This window comes from Manis pentadactyla, chromosome 1, assembly GCF_030020395.1.
Source record: "Manis pentadactyla isolate mManPen7 chromosome 1, mManPen7.hap1, whole genome shotgun sequence".
NCBI classification, from domain to species: Eukaryota; Metazoa; Chordata; class Mammalia; order Pholidota; family Manidae; genus Manis; species Manis pentadactyla.
The window spans coordinates 104,872,352-104,889,356 of NC_080019.1; the positions used below are offsets into that span (position 1 = coordinate 104,872,352).

Below are 17,005 nucleotides of genomic sequence, written 5' to 3' on the forward strand. Positions count from 1 at the left end.
TTTCACATGAGTAACATTGTGGTTTCAACATTCACCCATAGTATCAAGTCCCCCTACACACCCCATTGCAGTCACTGTCCATCAGTATAGTAAGATGCTATGTCACTACTTGTCTTCTCCATGCTATACTGCCTTCCCCGTGACCCCCTTACTTTATGTGTGCTAATCATAATGCCTCTTAATCCCCTTCTCCCTCCGTCCCCACCCACTCTCCCCACACCCTCCCTTTGGTAACCGCTAATCCATTCTTGGAGTCTGTGAGTCTGCTGCTGTTTTGTTCTTTCAGTTTTGCTTTGTTGTTAGACTCCACAGATGAGTGAAAGCATTTGGTACTTGTGTTTCTCCACCTGGCTTATTTTACTGAGCATAATACCCTCTAGCTCCATCCATGTTGTTGCAAATGGTAGGATTTGTTTTCTTCTTATGGCTGAATAATATTCCATTGTATATATGTACCGCATCTTCTTTATCTACTCATCTATTGATGGACACTTAGGTTGCTTCCATATCAAGCAAGCCTTATTTCTTACATTAGACTTGGACAGCTGTTATTGTTGTAATACCAACTTCTGAGAAATCTTTGTTGTCAAAACCATAGTTCTCTATACAGGTAAGCCCATATAAAATGGGATATTTTTGTAACTTCAGATGCTAAAATTATTAGAATTTAAAAATTCACCATGGAATGTAGAATTCTAATTATCTACAATTTGTGATGAAAAATAGCACATCAGGGGGAAACAGGAGCCTCTTTATTTTTTAACATAGTTAAGGATTTGTGAGTACAGAAGGGAGTGTTATTTTGTTAGTAGCCAAACAAGTACTTTTATTATTAATGGGATACAAAGTATGTAAAGAAGAACTTTTGGAAATCACTGTATTTGAAATTAGGCTGTATGAAAAGTGGTGATGGAGATTTTTAAGCCTTCACCACAGGTTCTCTATTTTAGGTGTCAGAATGGTACTTTTCAACACCAAAAGGTGACTGAGAAAAACTCAGTCATGCTGTGACCCACCACGATTCTGCACAAGAATAAGCGTAATATACTAGTAACAAAATGGGTTTGTGTAACTAAATCTTCAATACATGCTAGAGTTTTGGGAAAGAAGTGGGACAGGTCTAAGTCTGTCTTTTGCATGTTAATGTGCTTTTACAACAAAGGTATGTACATTAACACAGACTGAAGTGTTCTTGAAAGACATTTATCTCCTTATTGCCTTCTGTGAAGGGTTGTTCAGAGCTAAAGGAACACCAGGTCTGAACCAAATCTCGTGCTGCCCTATATAGTTTTTACAATCTCCTTTTGAATAACACTAAGTCAGGGTAGCCTCACTGCCAGACCAGCACTTCTTCAGGAATCTTCCCATAATATGTGAGGACAGAACCTCTGTAATACAAATCAACACTATTATTTTCAAGTAAGCACTTTAAAAGGTTGCTTGAACAGGAAAAGACAAATTTGCCAATTTGTATGCTATTTTGCAGTTGATGTAAGGTTACACTGTGAATTGCAGTGCATTAACTGTTATAACTTTGAGTTGAACTGGGTAAACAAAGTTAGATGTTTGATTAGTGTTAATATGCAAGATGCCCTGATTAGGTATGATTGTTCTTCTAAACTGCCACACTCCTTTTTGGGTATTATTCCTTTGATCTCTAACAGAGAGTGAGAATGAAATTTGTAATTTAAAATATATTGACTTTGACTATGAAATTAATTTTCATGCTGCAAATTTACTGATATCTAAAATATCAGTGGCAAAAATGAAAAAAACTTTAGTCTGCAAAACATAATGTCAACTTCTGTCTCATTTTCAAATTGTGTCTACAGCCATTTTGCCTTTTAAATTCTTCAGTCTTAAGGTGTGGGACCTATAGCCAATGAGTTTATGCAAACTTGATAAAAAGCAAGGAGGCTGACCTTATAAGATAGTTGCACATAGATGATTATATTGAACTAGTATTAGTTTTCTTGTTTAACATTAGCTTTGTTTTTTTCTACATAGCATGGGATTGGCAACCATGTTTTTGTTGACTGTTTTTTTTAAATATGTACAGTCATTCTAACAGAGTGCTTACTTTCCACTAATTCCCTATCAAATTTTTAAGAAAGGTTTTTTGCTACTGGATCCTAATTTTTAGTATGTTTACTCATTAATTCTGTCGTTCCTTGAAGTGACTGAAGACTATCAGTAAATGGAAAATTTCACACATAACCTTCAGTATTTTAAAAATACTGTACAATGAAATGCTCCTGAAACTGTATATTTTGACAAGGCCTGCTTCCATTTAAATGCGTATAAAGTCAGCGGGCAAGTTTCTCAATAATCTAATAATCAGCTATTTCACCTGTCATCTGATGCCAAACCATAATTTTCCCATGGTAGTTTTTAACTTACCTGACTCTAGCCGCTATTTATGAATTTCTGTAGCTTATAAAACATCTAGTTATCACTCTATCTATTTCAGCTTGTTCAAACTAATGATTTATTTTCATTTTCTCTAGGTTATAGAACTGCAGCTAACTGGATTTGATTTATAAGAGGGAAATCTACAGTCGACGGCCACTCTTGTCACTATGGAAAACAGAATGGTCAATAGGATATGGCCTGATAAATAGTGAGGATTGAAGATGCTGCTCCAATGCATGTGAAATCAATGGGAGAGACTGGCTGCCTGAAGAGCTTCCTGAGCTTTTCTTGACAAGCTCACCTTTAAGAATTTGGAGGTATATTCTACCATCATACGGTCTTTCTCAAGTGGATACAAATACCTTTTCCTCACTGTAACTGAACACCTACACAGCTCATGTGGGACCATGGCACTGCCCAGATGCACGTGGCCAAACTACGTCTGGAGAGCAGGAACTGCATGCTTGGTGCGCAGTGGATTGGGTGCCTCGTGGACTCTCTGCCTGCTGGGATGTTTGCTTCAGGCTGCCCATGTGCTCTCACAAAAACTGGACGATGCAGATCCACTGGTAACTACCAACTTCGGGAAGATAAGAGGGATTAAGAAAGAACTCAATAATGAAATATTGGGGCCTGTTATTCAGTTTCTTGGGGTTCCATATGCAGCCCCACCAACAGGGGAGCACCGTTTTCAGCCTCCAGAATCACCCTCTCCCTGGTCAGATATCAAGAATGCCACTCAGTTTGCTCCTGTGTGTCCCCAGAATATTATTGATGGGAGATTGCCAGAAGTCATGCTTCCTGTGTGGTTTACTAATAACTTGGATGTAGTTTCATCGTACGTACAAGACCAGAGTGAAGACTGCCTGTATTTAAACATCTATGTGCCAACTGAGGATGGTGAGTTTACTGCAGGAGAAGCAGGGAGATATAATTTTTCTTTTCTATTCTAAGTTCTAACAATATTTATTCATGTGTACTGGTAGCATGCATGGCTTTTCCTTGTGGCATGTAGACATATTTTACATGCACGCATGCCGCTCTTTTTGTTTATGTGTGTTGGTGTATCTGTTCTTATTTTTTTCCTTGTGTCTACTCATTTTCTTTCCTCCACAGCACGTGTATTTAGGTAGAAATGGGCTCCTAATTTACATTTCCTACCAAATGACTTCTGAGAAGATGCATCAACATATCTCCATTGCATGTGCAGGCTCAACGAATTGGGGATCTTTCGCACTCAGTAAATGCAGGAGCATATAAGTTAGATAGTGGTGTTGCATGTTCCGGCGGTCTGTGATGGAGCGCCATGTTATTTTCTAGTCTTCTATTCATTTTTCAGTAAAAAGAATATCCAAGGAATGTGCCAGAAAACCCGGCAAGAAAATATGTAGAAAAGGAGGTATGTATAAAAGTGGAAATAAACAATGGGGGAAAAAGCTTGTAGAGGAAGAACAAGATATTTTCCCTAAGGATGATATGCTGATGCTGGAAAGTGAATGGTTAGGGGATGTTTGGAATTTAATGAAGCCTGTTAAGGAATAGAAAGATAGTTAAGGAGAGCTCTAGCTGAGTAGGTAACACTGACAGTGTTCGTTGGTGGTGCCTTGTGTTCTGGTGCTGGTAGCGTCCCTAAGGGCTGCATCTCTGCTTTGAGTTTGTGTTTAGAGGAAAAGATAATTAGGCTATTATGTTGCCTGCAAGGAACCCAAATGATGCTGCCTTACCAGCTGGTCAACTTTGATCTCTAAAATGTTTTCTACGAAGATAGATTTCTGTTCTTCTTAAAACTGATCAGTTCAGTCACAAACATAGTTTTTTTTTTTTTTTTATTTCCTTCTGAAACCTTACGAACTTTCTCAGAAAAGGGCAGATTTGCCACAACTATTGGGCAATTAAGTAATGGTGTTTTTTTCAGACAGTCTTTTCATTTCTTCAAAAGAGAATGAGATTTTGCAGATTCTTATACTAAATATTTAGTCTTAAAATTACTTTAACATTTTTATATTTATGTTAAACAATTTAAAACATTGAGAAGAACATGACTCAAAAGCTACAATTAAATCAACCTTCAAATCATCCTCTAGCCAGATTGAGCAAATGCAGACACTGACAGCTGCAAGCTTGAATCTGAATGTAGCTTGTCCACACTCTATTTTTGTATAACATCCATAAATCAATCATAGGAGAGTATGATTTTTGATAGCAGTAAGTCATCTAAGTGTTATTTTGACCTTATTCATAACTTTCTAGAATTTCCAATCTCCATACCAAAGTCATATCAATATTCTAGTGCTGTACACTCTCTGTGCACTTCTCATCTGGCTGGACCACGTCAGATTGCATTATAACACCCTTGGTTGGGGCTGAGGGTAGGCAGAGTGTCTCAGCTGTTCTGTTTTATTGGGATTGCATTATATGGAAGAAGCTTCTAATAACTAATTTCCTAACTGTGGCTTCGAAGTATTTGTATTCAGTTGAGTTCTGTTTCATTTTGGTTTTGTTCCCATTTCTTTGGTCTGGGATTTAACCTTTATTTTATTATTGGAATTTAACCTTTATTTTATTATTGATGCCATGATTTGGGTTAAAAGTGTGGTATACTTAAGAAGGTGGATATGGAAGCAACAAAGGTGTTTTAAACAACTAAACAAAGTCTCTTGTTTTTCCCCAAATGAGAATAATTGCAGTAATTTACATGCCTTTAACTAATGTGCAATACGGCACTATAAATTAACATGCAGCCTATCAAGCAGGTGCAATTAGCTAAGTGACTTTCACCTCCTTTCACAAAAGTGTTGATTCATAAAGTCATAAATAAAGATGCTACTGATGAATGAATAGAACATAATACATAATTATGAGCAACCAAAAAAAATGATAAGGACATCAACAGGTGAGCTAGTGAGAAAGTGACCTTTCTTCTCTACAACTTCAGAGGAGATTGGAGTCATTGGGAAATTCTTTATTGTGTTTGGGAAATTCTTTATTGTGTTTTGGACTCTTGGTTCCATCTGCTTTAGGAGAGAATTGGTCAAGTTGTATGTAGGCTGTACTATTCCTTTGACAGATTTTGAACTAATTTATAATTAGCCTAAGTCCAAAATCTAGAGATACCTACTTTAGTTTGTGTGGTATATAGTCCAAATCTATTGTGTTTTTATATTAGGCTTTCTAAAAAAGTATTTTGCTTTGTTATATAATATATCTTATTATTAAATAATTTCTACTTATTCATTAGCTGTTTTTATATTACCCCAAAGTCTAAATAACAAAAAGTTTGAATGTAATTTCCTATATAAACAGTCTTTTAAAAAATAAAACTCTTGAAAATCTATTTATAGGTACAGAACAATGGGTTTTGTTAAACTGTATCACATTTATACTTGCAGAAATTTATTTCATTGTTATTAGTAGGAATTTTATTGGTTCAATAAAATTGGCAAAACTGAAAAAAAAAATAAATAAATAAAACTAAAGTTTAGAGCTTGACTTTTTAGCAAAGGAATAGAAATTTTTTTCCTGAACTTTTAACTTTTTTTCCTTCTCTATCATAAAGGGTGTATTCTGGTCACTTCAAGAAATCATATTATTCTGGTTTAAGAAAATACTAGTCATTTCATATCTCTGCGTATACTAATATGTATTGCATATGGACTATGAATCATTCAACAGAATTCTAGAAGTTGGTAAATGATGGTTCAGAAACCATAGGAATAGTTGTGTTACATTTTAACTAGGTGCTAATAAAATTGTGGCTTGTTATTGTTTATCTCTTATTTTTTAAAATTGCGTATGGTCACCTGCAGAGGCAGATGGCCACCACACCTGTGCTAAGAGAGCTATAATCTGTGCATACTGTATTCATTCAAAATTACTTTTCAACTGTTAAAAGTCATGCGCTATTCAAGGGAGTCAGTAATCAAAGAAACAGTCATGGATCCCACTTCCCATAGAACTTACACTCAAGTAAGTGTCCAAAGAAGAGAACATTTTCTGCATTTTATATAAAAGGAAGAAAATCTTCTCCTGCCTCCAAGAGATGCCTTACTATAATTCTTAAATAGAGCTTTGTAAAATATTTTCCTGTGCAACTGAAGAAAAAAAACATTTTTACCAGTATGCTGCCTCTCATTTAAAACAGGTCCCAGTTGGACTTTTAAATCTTTTTCCATTTCCCATGGTAGGTTTAACCATATGTTAATTACTCTCAAGATATTTCTTCAGAATTTTATCCTTGTAAGATTGAAAGAAAAGACTGCTTAAAATGAGATGACAGTTAACACTTGGCCAAATAGGCATATAACCTGTGATAGGAAGTGGAGTTTGGATGTGGAAGACAGACATAATTTATCACAGAAACTTTATAATGAAAGCATATTAATACCCTTATTTTACAAATAAGAAGGTAGGTCCTGAGAGTTAAGTACTCTGACCCAGTATCTACTACTAGTAAGCAGTAGATTCAGGTTGGGCCCTAGTTCTAGCTTCTATTAGATACATTCCCATTATGTTAAGTTACTTCTGTAGATGGCTTCTATAGGTAGAGGCTTGTATTTCTTCATCCTCTTGTCCTCCCTTTCTTCTTTCTGTCTTTTGCACTTTCAAATATATTGTGAATTCTTTTTTACTCTATCAATTGACTCTATTTTAAGCAGATTTAATGTTCACCTTCACTGAATTGGGTTAAGCCAATGTTAGCAACTGTTTTCCAGAAAACATGCTAGTACCCATTTTAGTGAATACTTTTAAATAGTATGCATGTTTTCTTACTGTCTAGACCAAGATCCCAACATATTCTTCCTGTATTCTATTAGGGGTAGCTTTAATTTGCTTATGTTTCATTGTGTTTCTCTAGTTCTCTTTCCTGTGAGAGTTGCCAACAAACAGCAAAGTGGTCAAATATTAGGCAGTAAACATGAGAAGGAGGAACAAGGGACCCAAAGAATCCACAAACAAATTGATTGGCTCTTGGATACCCTAGAGTTGTGTAGCTCTGTATTTCTCCAGCACTTTATTTGCATAGTTTGAGATGAATACAGAATTAGGTTTTAGCTTTGTGGTGGTGAGAAACTGTTAAGCCATTTTCTTCATTTACCCCAATGTTTATTGCACAGAAAATTAGATCTTTACAGAGGGCTCTGGTACAATTCTTGACTCTTTGCTCATTTTAGTCCAGATTTTCATAAGTATTTTACTTTTACATGCTCTGTTTAATAGTTTTTACCTGAGATAATACTGAATTCATTCAAAAACATTTTCTACAAATTTAAGGTTTATTTGATTGGTTGTTAAGCCTAGAGACTGATTGTTCCTTAATTAAATGTGTGTGATTATGACTTATGTCACTGTTAATGTGTTTAGGACTTTAAAAGGGGCCAGTATTCTGGAATGCTCTTCCTTCTTGCTTATACATTTCCAACTAATTTATTTATTATTTAACAAGTATTTCTTAGTCCTTACTCTGTGCTGATAAGATTACGGCTCTAGGCCCCAGAGATACATCAGTTAAAAAAACACAACTAACACTTGCCCTCCTAGAACTATGCCTACATATGTCCCAGTATGTAGAGACAGATTGTAGGCAGTAAACACAACAAACAACTGAACGTAATAGGTGTAAGATGATAAATAGAGTAGGGAGGATTCAAAGTGCTATTGCAGAGGGTGAAAGTGTCATTTGATCAAAGACCTGAAGGAGAAGAAGTGGATATCTGAAGGTTAGGAACAACAAAGAAAATATTCTATCTGGAAAGAGGAGAGAGGTTCACAGTGATCTGACTTTATAATAAAGAAATCATTCTGACTTGATTGTAGGACAGTGTGGAAAGCAAATAAGAGGCTGTTGTAGTCCAGACAAGACATGAGCCCGGTCCAGGTTCAGACCAGAGTAGTAACAGTGGGCATGGTAGAGTCTCAATATATTTTGAATATCATATTTCCTGATTAATTTGTTGAGTGCTGTGAAAATGAGGTGTCAGAGAAGATCCCTAGAGTTATGGTCTGAGTACCTAGAAGAATAGACTTTCCACCAATTAAGATGGAGGAAAGGAATGTAGAATGCTTTATGGGGAGGTACAGTGGTAAGATGATATTTAGTTTTGGACATACTAAATTTGAGGTGACTTTAGACATCCAAGCGTACACATTAAGGAACCAGTTTGAAGTTTAGGACAGAGGTAAAAGTGGAGAAGTGAATTTGGTAATCATTTGATATAGAAGGTAAAGATTTAAAGTCACGAGGCTGAGAAAATAAAAGGAATGAAATTTTCTCATTGAATGAAAATAGAGAAAATGACACCAAAGGCTAATGCATGGGGCATTTCCAACATTATGAGGTCTGCAAGGAGAGAAGGAAAGGCAGTGGTGACTGAAACAGTGTTTCATATGAGATGGGAGGTAAACCAAGATTTTTTGTGTTGGAAGATGAGTAAAGAAAAATGCATCAAAATAATCATAGTGATCAATGCTACCAAATTAACTTTTGTGGGTTAGTGTGGGTCTGACATTATGGAGTGGATCTAAGAGACACTGGAATTGCTGAGCATAAATAACTATTTTAAATAGTTTTGCTATAAACAGGAGCAGGAAAAAATGGAATCACAAGGAAAATAGGGGTTATTTTTGTTGCTACAGCTTACTATGGAAGAAATAAAGAAATGTTTGTATATAGTAGAAAGAGAACAGTTACAAATATAGGAGAAAGATAGTAGGCTATTAGAATAATATTTTTAGAGAAAGATGGAATCTAGTACACGATTGGAAGTTTTGGATTTAAAGAGCATAGGTAGATAAGTAATGTGTAGCTAGGCAGAGTACATGACCAGCAGTGCCTAAGTAAAAATGGTAGTAGCATTCTATTCTCATCTGATTGTTTCTATTTTGTTTGATGTGTAATATTAAGGGAAATAGAGAATTAATGTTGGTAAGCTCTTAGTATGATCTAGACATTTAGCCTTGTTAATGTATTTACTATTACAACAATCCTATGAGATACTTATTCCCACTTTACAAATGCAGAAATTGAAGACCAAAGAGGTTCAGTATCTTGCTCAAAGGTACATAATTTGTTGGTAGTCAACTGTATTTCCTTTGAGGAGACTATTTTAGAAAAGAAGGAATAAAACAAAATAACACAATAGCAATAACAATAATCCTATTTATATAGGATCCTAAATCAAATAGAAAATGAAATTGGTGGCTAATTTGCTCATAGAAAAATCACTATAAACTGGAATAATTATATCTGCTTCATTTGAGGTTTGAAGATGAATGGATACCAGATTGAACCAAAGACTTGGCTTCATATTTGGATTAGTAGTGTTGGACAGACATGGTAAAAAGTCTTCTAGAAGCTTAACAGTTTAAGCTGGGACTCTGAAATGAAGAAGATCTAAAGGGTTGTAAAGTTTTAAAAGAACAACATCAATTGTTCCATTGTTTACTGACAGGCAGGGAGAGTCTCCTGAAGCAGATGATTAAAAGACCATTATAGTTGTCCAACTCAATTTTTCCAGAGAATAAGTATTTTTTTCTTATAGAAACTGGAGTTCAAGTTGAAAACATTTAAGACTTATGCCACCAGCAGAAAGAGTTATGCCACAAAATAAATCCTTTGTAAAAATTGCTTTCCTTTCTCCTATTCAGTGTATAATAAACAATATATATTTTCTTTATGTGTTTTTTTTACATGTAGAACATACTTCTAGCTTGATAATAATGATCTATTCTTTGCTTTAATTCACTTACCCTTACAGATTTTCTTGATAATCTTTTAGCCTTTAATAATTCTCTGTCTAATATTCCTTTTCTTTTTCTTCCCCACCGTGGTGATACATGTTAAAGTAGTTTAGGAAATGACCAGCTTCAAAAATCACACCAACATATAAATTTGCCATTAGAAATTACACAAACTCATTCTGAGTTTGATAATCTTAAACTCTGGATTAGATGCGGAAGCATAATTTCTAATCATAAATCTTCACGTAGTCCTTTATAAGTGGGCAGAATATATAACACTTCCTATATTAGTTTCCTAAGTCTGCCACAAGTTTCCACAAACTGTGTGGCTTAAAACAAAGGAAATGTATTTTCTTACAGTTCTGGAATTGAGAAGTCCAAAATCAAGGGGTTGGCAGGGTTCGTTCTTTCGGGAGCCTAAAGGAGAATCTCTGCCTCTCTCCTAGGTTTGGTGGTTGCCAAAAGTCTTTGGCATCCTTGACCTGCAGCTATATCGCTCCGATTTCTACCCCTTTGTCACATGGCTTTCCTCCCTGTCTTTTTGTCTTCCCACGGCCTTCTTGTAAGGACACTGATCATAGGATTTATAGCCCACCATAATCCAATATGACCTCATCTTAATTACATTTGCAAAGCCCCTTTGCAAATAAGGTCATTGTATCACTTTGCTAGGGTTGCTATAACAAAGTTCCACGAACTGCATGGTTTAAACAGCAGAGCTTTTTGTCTGACAGTTTTGGAGGCTGGAAGTTTGAGATCAGTGTGGTGGCCGGGCTGGGCTGTGAGAAAGTACCTGTTCTAAGTATCCCCTTGGATTATGGGTGGCTGTCTTCTCCCTATGTCTCTTCACATGGTGTCTCCCTGTGTGTATGTCTGTGTTCAGATTATTCCTTTATTAATTTTTTTAAATTGAAGTATAATTGACTTACAGCATCATATTCATTTCAGGTGCACAATAGTGATTCAGTGTTTATGTATGTTGTGAAATGATCACCAAAATAAGTCTAGTTAATGTTGTCATCATGTATAATTATGAACAAACGTTTTTATTGTGATAATGATTTATCCTTAGCCACTTTCAAATATGCAATATAGTATTATTAGCTATAGTCATAGTGCTGTACGTTATATCCCCAGGACTTACATATTTTATAACTAGAAGTTTGTACTTTTTGACCCCCTTCACCCATTTCATCCACCTCCTCTCTCCCCTACTTCTGGCAACCATCAGTGTGTTCTCTGTATTGATTAGCTTATTTTTTTGTTTGATTTTAAAAATTACGCTTATAAGTGGGACCATTTGGTATTTGTCTTTCTCTGTTTGACTTATATTTACCATAATGCTCTTAGGTTCCATCCATGTTGTCACAAATGGCAGGATTTCATTCTTTTTTATGGATTAGTGGTATTTTGTTGTGTATAATATATATACACACACCACATCTTTATTCATCCATCAATGGATGCTTGAGTTGTTTCTGTATCTTGGCTATTGTAAATAGTGCCATAATAACAGTATGATATAATAATATAAGTTGAATTGCTATATAACATGGTAATTATCTTCTTAATTTTTTTGAGGAATCTCCATACTGCTTCCATGGTGGCTGCACCAGTTTACATTCCTTTCCCACCAACAGTGCATCAGGGTTCCCTTTGTCCACATCCTCGCCAACACTTATTATTTCTAATCTTTTAAATGATAGCCATTCTAAATGGTGTGAGGTTATCTTATTGTGATTTTGATTTGTATCTCCCTAATGACTAGTCATGTGGAGCATCTCATGTACCTGTTGGTCATCTGTATGTCTTCTATGGAAAAATGTCTATTCAGATCTTCTGTACACAAATTCTTGAGCGACACCAAGCACAGTTCCACCTTTTCCAAACCGAGTCCTCAGAAAGACCTCAAAATGGTGTTATTATTATGCCAATTTTATAGGTTGAAAAATTATTGCTTATTGAGGTTAAAGAACTTAGTCAGGGTCCTATGACTGTCTGTTAGATATGCTGCAGCTTCTTTTCAAGTCAAAAGTCAAATTACATGTGATATCCAGGCCATCCAACAGATATCGATTCTCTCTGATCTCCTGAGAAGTTTCTTTAATTTGTTTTTAAGTATTTTCTATCAAGATAAGGTACTTCTAAGTATTCAAGTGTTTGACTCTGTACACAAAATGATTCAGATTTTTTTAACTTTTCCTGGATATTAAACATTTCATCCAGATGATTGCTTTACATACAAACATGGTTTTAATTAAAATTAAGATCCTACCAATTTAAAACTATAGTAGCATTAATTTTCATTACTGTTTCTTTAGTCATATTTAGCAACTGGACAAAGTTCTTTTTAAAATAATTTTTAATTTAAGACCTATTTCTTTGGTGTAATCATATTCATCTGGTATCTATGTAAGGGTAATATTAGAGCAATTTAGTTATAGTCCATAATTTTTATTAGAGCATGTAAATGTTGCAAAAATCAGTTTTAAATACTGACAAAATAAATCTTCATAAAAAGAGCTGAGGTCATTGCAACCATAACTATAATTTTCGAAAGTAGAAAATCTGGTAAATCATCAGTGGTCTTAGTTTTCTGCTCTTCTTTTCAAGATGGAAGGAAGAAGTCTTCGTTCTCTTTTTCATCCTTTTTCTTTGAGCCGAAGTTACACCAATGATACACTTTGGAGCACTTATACCAAAAAGGAGATGACATATCGTCTCCTAGTCTTAGGAGGATGATACAGAAACACTTTCTCTTTCTTCTCTTTATCTTTGGTTAGGGAACTAATTCCATTTCAGTGAAAACTGAAATAGCTATAAATTTGGATTCCAAAAAGAAAAATTTTCTATAATGACCATTTAAAATATTTTGCATTCCAACTCACTCTGAAAGTCCAGGGATGAGGTTCTTTTTCTTTTCTGTTTTTATTTTATGAAGAATTTTGGCCATGTGCAGTTTAGCAAAGGCTATTTTAAGGGGAAAAAAAACACATAAAACCTCAGAGTGTTTACTGGGGCCTCAGATTGTTGCTAAGTGGAATCTTTGACTATCAAAGTGGTGCTTTTCCTTATTTGTTTATTTATTTATCTTTTTGGTGTTGATATTGCTTTGCTCTGTTTTATGTTCTGTGTCCAGAAGGCAGTGCCTCAGAACATGTCTGTTCCTCCCTCAGTCTCTGCTAGAGACTACTGAGGACAAAGCCTACCCACGTCCCGCACTGCTGGAGGCTCATGTGGGCAGTGCATGTTCTTTGCCTTTGGGAACTTACATTGCAGTGACAGCCTGCCAGTAACAAGAAACAGGACATTTTTGTCGGTGGCTATGTCAATATTACCAAGTATATTTAAGCCTGATTTGTATTAAAATCTCAAAACAAAATAAGGGAATGTCTTTCTGTGTGAAAAAAAAGGTAATGTTGCTGATTTTTGGCACTGCGTTCCCTATAATAAAACATTTAATTAAATCTTTAAATGTGTGTAGAGCACAAAATATGCACATCAGAATAAAACTCATCAGGCATAACCAAAACTATAATTATATCAGTCCCGTTGCCTAAGCCCACCTTAGTTGCTCTGCCAAGAAGCAATGGTTTAAAACTTTCTATCCATCTGTTTTTTTTTAAAAAATAGCCTATGCTGTACCTATACATATTTCTGCAAAGCTTGGGAATGCTTTGGCTGCTGCTATAACAGCTGCTGAGTAACTGAACTGCAGGCTGTCTCTTTCAGGGGTAAATTAACAGCTGCCACTCTATGGTTCTGTCCACATTTTTATTGTCTACTCTGTTCACAGGCCTGTGGTAGGCTCCAGAGAACGGAGATAAAAAGGGCATTAAGGGCTGCCCTCAAAGGGCTCACTCTCTCATGGGGGCAGCAGATACAGAAATAAAAATCAATAAGGAAGTGCCTGGAGGCAGGGCAGCAAGGGGCATTACGGGAACCCAGGAGAGGTGTCCATGGCTTCGAGATGATTTTTGATATAGAGAGCTGTCCCTGATGTGAGCACTCAGGGGTGAATGTTGTAGCCCCTTGATGCCTTTAAAGGCTAGTGTGGTCATCGGGAACATTTCACTGAGTAGCTTCAGATTAAAATATTTGAGTGCTGATTTAAAACCTTTTGTTTGTTTATTGGTGTGTACAGGTAATGTATGTATGTATATCTGTGTCTCTTTCTTTGCCCAGATATCACTTGTCTCCTTGTACTGCCCTCACTTAGCCAGGCTTTAGAAACATGACCCGCCCACTGCTGAGGTGCTGAATCTGCCTTGGGTTGAACAATTGAGCAACCGCACTTAAAAAGAAAAAAAAAAACAGTGTAAAATAAATCAAATAAGCTTGAGATGAGTGTCTCTGGTATGCATAATCCATAACAATTTAAATATACAAGCTTTGTGCAAAGACACTTATTTTAAAATAACTAAGGGTGCTAAACAGGTAACTTCCAAATATGTGAGGTGCTGACTGATTGTAAAGCTGTAAGAGCCCACCCTCCCTCACAAGGTGACCTCTCGGGGGTATGTGCAAGCGTTGCTTCCCCCTGATACTCAGGACACTGTGGACATTATCCTTCCACCTCAGCACACCCCTTCCTTCCTCCACTTCCCTCACCTTAATCTAGAAACTCCATCATTTCTTGCCTGAACAACAGCCTCATAACAGGTCACCCTACTCCCCTTCCTGCTCCTACAATTTGTTCTACTCACAGCAGTCAGTGTGATCTTTACTTTAAATCTGAAATCAGGTCATTTCACTCCTTACTTACCCTTTCCAGGATTTCCTATTGTTTTTTGAATAAACGCTGGACTCCTGACCGTAGCCCACAAGATCCGACATGGTGATTCCTATCCACCTCTGTATTCTCCTTCCATATACTTCCCCCTTGCTGTCTACATTATAATGTTGCTGATCTCCTTTTGACTACCAGAATAGCCAATCTCTGTCTTGCCTCAGGACTTTTGCACTTGCTGTTTCTTCTGCTTTGAATGTATCATGTCTAACTCTTTTCTGGTCTAAGTCTTATAATTAAAGTCTTGGCAAAATGCTGCCTTGTCAAAGCAGCCTTTGCTGAACACTCTGTTACATAACCTCATCTGCCCCCTCATCTTTCAGTTACTCTTTTACATCCATCTCATTTCCTTCATAACATTTTTATATGTATATGAAATTATCTTGTTCATTGATGAGCCAATGTATTTACTCACTGTCTGCCCCAGAAAAACGTTTCTCTTCTTCATTGCTGTATCTCCAGTACTCACAAGGGGTTTAATATAGGTTCACTGGAAACATAAAGAGCTTTAAGAAACAATGCACTTTATTGGAGACAGCCTTCATCTCCCACCATCTGCATTTATTCAAGTAATACTACACCTGCTATCATTCTTTACTAGACATAGCAAGTAAGAATATATTCTATTCCTTTTTGCTATGCAATTACTATTTGTTTATGGTTCCCAAAAAAAGAATGTTTCAAAGCCAACATCAGAGTCCTTAACTAAGAAATAACAGCATTCAGTGGCTCAGTGTCTGACAGATATAACCTGGACTCTGTTGCAGGGGCCCTTGGGGCTGAGTGGCTGCCAGCAGCCGGAGGCTCTTGGCTGTCTGCCTGTGCACGCTACTGCCAGGCTTATTGCTTCTGCACTGAATTTATATTTTAATACAGGACGCCAATAAGGGATTTGTGTAATAGGAGTATGGAGAATGAGTTTCCTTTTCCAGGCCAGAAGCTTTGTTTCCCCTTCCCACAATCTAATTTAATTTCCTTTTCCTCTTACCAATTCCAAATTCCCTCCCATAACAAATATATCTTCTCTTGTAACTATTTTACTTTGTCCATATTCTACCATCTACTTCTGTGATAGGATTCTTGCCACTGTTTCTGCTACGGCCTGTCATTTGAGTTACTGTGCAGTCAGAGCCTGAGTACTAGATGATGTAAGAAGAGGTCTGACTGGATTTGTTTAAAGGATCTGCTACTGGCATGAAACAGCTCCTCCAGTGGTCTGTGCAGGGGAATCCTTCCTGATAATATAGTCTTCAGTTGTTTCTTGTCATCATTAACACGTATACATATCCAGATGATTATTTTGCTCTTTTCTTCTTTTATTAGATATTAGAAACTACTGGCTTTCCCAGAAAAAGCCAGAAATCACTATATAATGGGCCAAACCAGAGAATGAAACCTTACTGTATGTATAGCACCATAGACAGAGTGTTTGAAACATGATAGGTCCCCAATAAATGGTTGATAAATGAAGGAGCATTTTAACATGACAGATAATGGGCAGTTTAGATTACTGAGATGAATGGAAAGGGTTCCAGACAGTTCAGGGTGGAGAGGGTTAGTAAAAGCATTATAGACCCCAAATCTCTCAATCTACTAGCAAGAAACAAATCTGGCAGTAACATAGGCTAGATCTGTGTCTCAGAACACATTGCAGAGCTGATGGCGAAGAGAGTGTTAGATTCTCAGTGGGGCTGGCTTCACGAGACAGATATCTGAGCAGTCCAACTGATCCCTATGCTCAGAGCAGCTTCACACTTAGTTGAATGCTGTCGCCATATTGAAATTCATTATAATTTTTGAACAAGGGATCCTACATTTTCATTTGGCTCTGGACCCCACAAATTATGCAGCCAGTCCTCTTCCTGGCTTTGCTGGCATTTTCCCCATCCTGCATACCCATAGATGCTCATATAATTCTGAGAGATGGTAGAACAGAATCCCTCTGTGCATGTTGGAAAGTTCAATTAAAACTCTCAGCTAAAAAACACTAGGAACATTTGTGTTTGTGCCCTTAGAGTTCCCTTCACATGTAAGGGGAACAATGAAAAGGGACATATGGTAACATGG

At 36.4% G+C, this 17,005-nt stretch overlaps 1 protein-coding gene across 8 annotated transcripts in view; it reads left to right on the forward strand.

The window, feature by feature from the left end:
- Positions 1-17,005, forward strand: part of NLGN1 (neuroligin 1) — an 831,070-nt gene that overhangs the window by 165,491 nt on the left and 648,574 nt on the right. For all 8 annotated transcript variants that reach the window (XM_036930902.2, XM_057500038.1, XM_036930909.2 and 5 more), the window contains exon 2: positions 2,508-3,312. In XM_036930902.2, coding sequence (XP_036786797.2) covers positions 2,820-3,312 — 493 coding nt within the window. In that variant the 5' untranslated portion in view covers positions 2,508-2,819. The remainder of the gene's footprint in view (positions 1-2,507; positions 3,313-17,005) is intronic.